The sequence below is a fragment of the Acipenser ruthenus genome, chromosome 1, assembly GCF_902713425.1.
Source record: "Acipenser ruthenus chromosome 1, fAciRut3.2 maternal haplotype, whole genome shotgun sequence".
In the NCBI taxonomy this organism is placed as follows: domain Eukaryota; kingdom Metazoa; phylum Chordata; class Actinopteri; order Acipenseriformes; family Acipenseridae; genus Acipenser; species Acipenser ruthenus.
Window position 1 is genome coordinate 47,302,325 of NC_081189.1, and position 6,000 is coordinate 47,308,324.

Below are 6,000 nucleotides of genomic sequence, written 5' to 3' on the forward strand. Positions count from 1 at the left end.
TGAAGCTATGAATATACCTTTTTAAATGTAATAGCCTTGATGTGCGTTTCTGCGTATTTGTAAGTTAAAGTTGCGACAGAACACAAAGTACTCGCAACAAAACGACCGCTGTCTCATAGTACATTCAGCTGTAGTTTTATTTTAAGAAGACAGTTTAAACAGAATAAGAATATACAATGACTGTTTGGAAAACGATCGTTTTATATATATACACATATATATATATATATATATATATATATATATATATATATATATATATATATATATATATATATATATATATATATATATATATACACATGCATAGACAATGCAAAGCAATACCCCCCACCCAACACACACACACGTATTATTAAACCTAAGGGGGGGAATATGGGATATGTTTATAATATATGCTAAGCAACCGTGTTCACCCCAATCAAGCCATCTGCAGTGGCAATTTGACGGAACACAGTAGTGTAAATCCTCTGCCAAACAGTAAGTCACCCGCACTGACATAATGCCAGTTCGGTTATGGTCAGCGCTGTCTTTCGCTTAGGCTGCATTTTATAAACTGTCTAGCCTTGTCTCTCAGATTAAACTCCTGAGACTGCAGATATCAGGTAGCCGTTTGTCCTCCCACGCTAATTGCACTTACCTCCCAAAGCTTGCTTCATAACAAAATCCATGGCGATGGCTTTTAATTCCTTCCTCCCTCTACTTCACAATCTTACATTCAGATTTGACAAGTAAAGTAGTCTTCTGTGGGCAGATCTGTAAAAGCGTAAATAAATAAACAAATAACTAAATGCAAATTGCTAGGTTCTCAAACGTAAACTTTTATTCCACAGTTGAAACTAACTGAATATAGAAAGAACGTAGTAGTTGTACTATTATTTCTGTGAATGGTTACATTTATTGTAACGTGTAAATATATGTCATAAGCCAAATTATACATAAAAACGTAATTATCTCAGCTATTTAACACTGTGCGAGTAATTCATATTCTCATACTTTTCATGTCCCTTAATTTTGTATTTTCACCTAAAGGTAATAAAATAAGTAAAAAGGCAGTCGGTTAATACGGCTCCCCCTAACGGTGGTTCAATCACAAAATTTGAAAGGCACACCGAATCCCCAAATGTCCCAAAACCTACAGTCTCTGCCATACGATAGATATTCGCTAAGATAACTACGGAGACGATGCATTCTCCATTACATGACGGGTTAGTTCTTCACAGTCTATGTATCTTAAGCGCATCAAGGCGTTTACAAAACAAAGCATTGATATAACCGGCTTCAGAATTCACATCATCCGATTCCTAAAACGACAAACTTTATATAATCGTATTAATAGAAATGTGATCATGCTAAAGATGAAGTGCTCATTGAGTACACTGCAGTTTACTGGTTTAAATATGCAGACATCTGTTTTTACAGCCATCGGTGCGATGCCATTTTATGCAGTAATACTAATAGTATTTATTCTACAAAGATGACAGCGTAAAATATAAAGCGAAACACGTTACCTCAGCTGAACTCTACTGTGTATCTCTAAAAAGAAAGCTATTGCACTTCCTTAAGAAACGCCGAAATGTTTCAGCACCATTATAAAAGGAGAGCTCCCATGTCGTCCCGCAGTCGGGTTAACTGTAGACTGAAGGCTTTCCCACAGTGTAACCAAATAATTACCTGTCCCGGCGACTTCAGTCTTAAAAAACAACGATTTAACCCTCTAACATTAAGCTTTCTGTTAGCAGCAGACTAGGCTATTTAACTGCTCACTTCGTGCATCCCTGTTTCCTGTCTAAAGGACGTCCTAGTTTCTTGCTGCACTGTGACTGCACGAGTGTTTATGAAAGGAACTGCAGCTGCTGATGAAGGCACTCACTGAATCACATGGAGTTCTACCTTCTGAAACGTCCCACGTCCTGACAGTGAGAAAAGAGCAATCAAATATTAATCCTGCTCGTTCTCACTGCACCCTCCCCTTTCCTGCAGTGGAATTTCCTGGCCTCCTCAATAATACTATTCACACAATTCTCCCAACGTATTTTTGACCTGCCTACCTCTTTCAAAGCGCTCTTTTCTCCTTTTTATTCCTGACCTACATATGCTTGCTATCTTCCCTATATGGATGTTTTCGTACGTTTTTTTTTTTCTTCATTGATCTGCCGCAAAGACTCCAACCTTCTGAACAATGAAGAGATTGTGTGAGTGAGTATTGCAGACTCAGCGCTGACCTCTTTTTGTCCTTGAGGCCATTTGAACGTCTAATAAAACATACACTACTAATACATGGATCACAAAAATAATGTTACCGTATTGCATTTCTGGTGAAGAGATTTTAGCGGCAAAACTGGGAAAATGCAGTCCATAAAGTCGCAGGTTTGATTAGAATTATGTTTATGACCGGTGCTGGGCACACTCCTACCTTACGCGAGTGTCATGGCATACTCTGAATGAGAAGAACCCCTTAATTCCTGTTTTATCTCCCAGATCGTTTTCTAGGAAGAATAAAGGGTACTCGTCCTAGACAAATTAGAATGCCAGCAGCATTAACTAAAAGAGCCATCCCATGTAAATGGTGTACTGTACATTAACCTATCACCATTTCCTCGATTATAATAATAATAATAATAATAATAATAATAATAATAATAATAATAATAATAATAATAATAATAATAATAAAACAGAAAATATTACTTAATATATGTTGCAGGACCGAGTCACTGTATAAACCTCTCTCTTTCCATCGTTTCTGGCCCTTTTCCAATTATCAGACAAGCACCCTAGTGACACACCCAGGTGCGCCAAGGTCACAAAATAATGAGGAATGACACTGCAGCTGAACAGGAGTGAGAAGACGAGTTCTTCACTTCACTGTTTTCCTGTTAATACTGTAAGTATTACACAAACCAAACTGCTTTATTGTACTATTAAGAACGAATATTTATTATTTATTTATTTACAATCACTTCTCTTAATTACAATTCAATATAATAGTTATTACTTGTAACCCATATCATCCACGGTGTGTAATATGATAATACTAACAATATGTTGTTGTTGTTGTTGTTTTTTTTTTTTTGTTTGTTTTTTTTTTTTATAGAGACCAATTATGTTTTTGTATCCAAAATGTTTCTGTAACAGTATTTTCAAAATAATCAATAACTACCCACAAAGCAGCTAAATGCTTGAAATGTAAAATACATAGTGATTCAGAAAGCGAACAATATGACAGAAAATAGCAACAAATGTACGAGGACACAAAAATTACATAAGGTTATGTTCCTAAATTTCCATATCCACCCTGTATATACAGTGCATGCATTTTTATTATTCCATTAGCACATAAGCATCATTTTAATATGACTGGAGTAATGGATATTACTCCATGTAATACTGAATGGATATCTTTCTTTTTTCTTTTTTATGTTGACAGCTTTCACTGAAAATATGAGAAACCTGGCACATAATTATCTAAGCAAAAACAATATAGTCAGGCAGAACCAACATAATAGGATATTAAACTGGTAAAACATATTGAAAATGTAGATTATATGAAGTATCCATTTAGCAACGCAATCAAATGCATTAAATCAGACACACAAACACTTGACACTTCAAATCCTGTTCAAATCTGATTACAGAATATTCAGATTCGGAAATCCTGCCATGTAAACTCTGCAATCAGATTTGGGAATTGGATTTCTCGCCTTAATCCGATTCCAGGTAATGGGATATGCGGAAGTGGGTTATCCGATTCAAATCCTTTTCAAATCTGATGTAGCTGCCTTGTAAACATAGTGATCAGATTACAATATTATTAATCCTTTTCAAATCCGATCTCGCTGTCTTGTAAACGCGGTGACCTCGTTCTCCAAAACAAGCGCAACCCACGTTAGTGGGCGTTTATGTAAAAAAAAACAAGCGCTATTCCCGTTTATTATAAGCAGACATATCAGCACTGACTACAAATATTATTTCTGCAGTGCGCAAGTGTATTAAAAATCAGCGAGCAGTACTGCGCATGAGCGTAATTATGTGTGCTGGGGTTGGTGAGCATGATGTCTCGTCAGAAGGAATCTGCTTACTACTGGAGTGACGAGGGAACAGTTTTTCTTTTTCTTTAATAAGATGTATCGACGAATTAACACTAGAAGGACCGCGGCGGTCATTTTGGCGGTTTTTGTTTTTAAAATGTCATTTTCTCCAGTCGTTGTAACACATATTTGGCTGTGCGTTTATGTACCTTTATGTCCGTATGTATATCCTCACAAAGCATGAAACGCGGGAGTGCAGAAGTAAAGGCGATATATTACATTATACTTAAACGCCCCGGGAGCAGTCACATTGACAACCACACAGAAAACAATTGTATTTTGATTAGACAGAACGGTATTCTACTTTATTATTTTTATTTACCAGTCCGCAATGTGTTTAGCTGTAATCAGATTAGTCTCTACTCTCTGCCTGAGTGAATGACTGACAGTCTATTGTTTTCAAAGCCTTTTGAAGGCTGTCGCCTGCTTGCCAGCTGCGTAGCTTTGGTCACTCAAAATTAGCATCGGGATTAGTGAAAATAAATACCAGAGAATGGAGTTTTACAACGCAACAAAATATGGAGTTGATGTTTTGGATCAGATGATATGGAGGTATTCCATGAAAGCTGCTCCGACTGTGGTCTGTTCAGGTGTATTGGACCTAGCAGCCATCAACTCCTGCCTACTTTACAAAGAATGCACGGAGAAGAATTTACCAAGGAGACAATATATTTTACAGTTAGCACAGGAACTTCGCAAGAAGCATTTGGAACAGAGGGAGACTGCCAAGCGTGTACCCACAGCTGAAAATGGCAACCCCGCTGAGAGCCGCAGGAGATGCCAATGCCAGGTTGACAAGTGCAATAAAAATAAAACTTCGGACAGCTGTGCCCTGTGCAGAAAGGTGGCGTGGAGAAGCGCATTATCTGTGTTGACTGTGAACAGCCTTAGACTCAAGGTAAATGAATATACTTTTGTCTATATATATATATATATATATATATATATATATATATATATATATATATATATATATATATATATATATATATATACACGCAGCTCTGGAAAAAATTAAGAGACCACTGCAAAATTATCAGTTTCTCTGGTTTTACTATTTATAGGTATGTGTTTGGGTAAAATGAACATTTTTGTTTTATTTTATAAACTACTGACAACATTTCTCCCAAATTCCAAATAAAAATATTGTCATTTGAGCATTTATTTGCAGAAAATGACAACTGGTCAAAATAACAAAAAAGATACAGTGCTGTCAGACCTCGAATAATGCAAAGAAAATAAGTTCATATTCATTTTTAAACAACACAATACTAATGTTTTAACTTAGGAAGAGTTCAGAAATCAATATTTGGTGGAATAACCCTGATTTCAAAGCACAGCTTTCATGCGTCTTGGCATGCTCTCCACCTGTCTTTCACATTGATGTTGGGTGACTTTATGCCACTCCTGGCGCAAAAATTCAAGCAGTTCGGCTTTGTTTGATGGCTTGTGACCATCCATCTTCCTCTTGATCACATTCCAGAGGTTTTCAATGGGGTTCAGGTCTGGAGATTGGGCTGGCCATGACAGGGTCTTGATCTGGTGGTCCTCCATCCACACCTTGATTGACCTGGCTGTGTGGCATGGAGCATTGTCCTGCTGGAAAAACCAATCCTCAGAGTTGGGGAACATTGTCAGAGCAGAAGGATGCAAGTTTTCTTCTAGGACTACCTTGTACTTGGCTTGATTCATGCCAAAGCTGCCCGATTCCAGCCTTGCTGAAGCACCCCCAGATCATCACCGATCTTCCACCACATTTCACAGTGGGTGCGAGACACTGTGGCTTGTAGCCCTCTCCAGGTCTCCGTCTAACCATTAGACGACCAGGTGTTGGGCAAAGCTGAAAACTGGACTCATCTGGGGGTGCTTCAGCAAGGCTGGAATCGGGCAGATTTGTCTTTGTGAAGGA

At 37.5% G+C, this 6,000-nt stretch overlaps 1 protein-coding gene and 1 long non-coding RNA gene across 7 annotated transcripts in view; one reads left to right on the forward strand and one right to left on the reverse strand.

The window, feature by feature from the left end:
* Window positions 1-2,715, reverse strand: part of LOC117420741 (complexin-1) — a 111,795-nt gene extending 109,080 nt beyond the window's left edge. The window contains exons 1-2 of one of the 6 annotated variants that reach the window (XM_034034319.3): window positions 2,692-2,715; window positions 641-756 (exon numbers count right to left, since the gene is read on the reverse strand). In XM_034034319.3, the coding sequence (XP_033890210.1) occupies window positions 641-671 (31 nt within the window). In that variant the 5' untranslated portion in view covers window positions 672-756; window positions 2,692-2,715. The other 5 variants (XM_034034318.3, XM_059025817.1, XM_034034317.3 and 2 more) reach the window with 5 other exon arrangements.
* LOC131737348 (uncharacterized) lies at window positions 2,093-4,983 on the forward strand. The gene is made up of 3 exons (XR_009328968.1): window positions 2,093-2,199; window positions 2,769-2,887; window positions 3,431-4,983. It is a non-coding gene; the product is annotated as an uncharacterized LOC131737348 (long non-coding RNA).
* The last annotated feature ends 1,017 nt before the right edge of the window (window positions 4,984-6,000 follow it).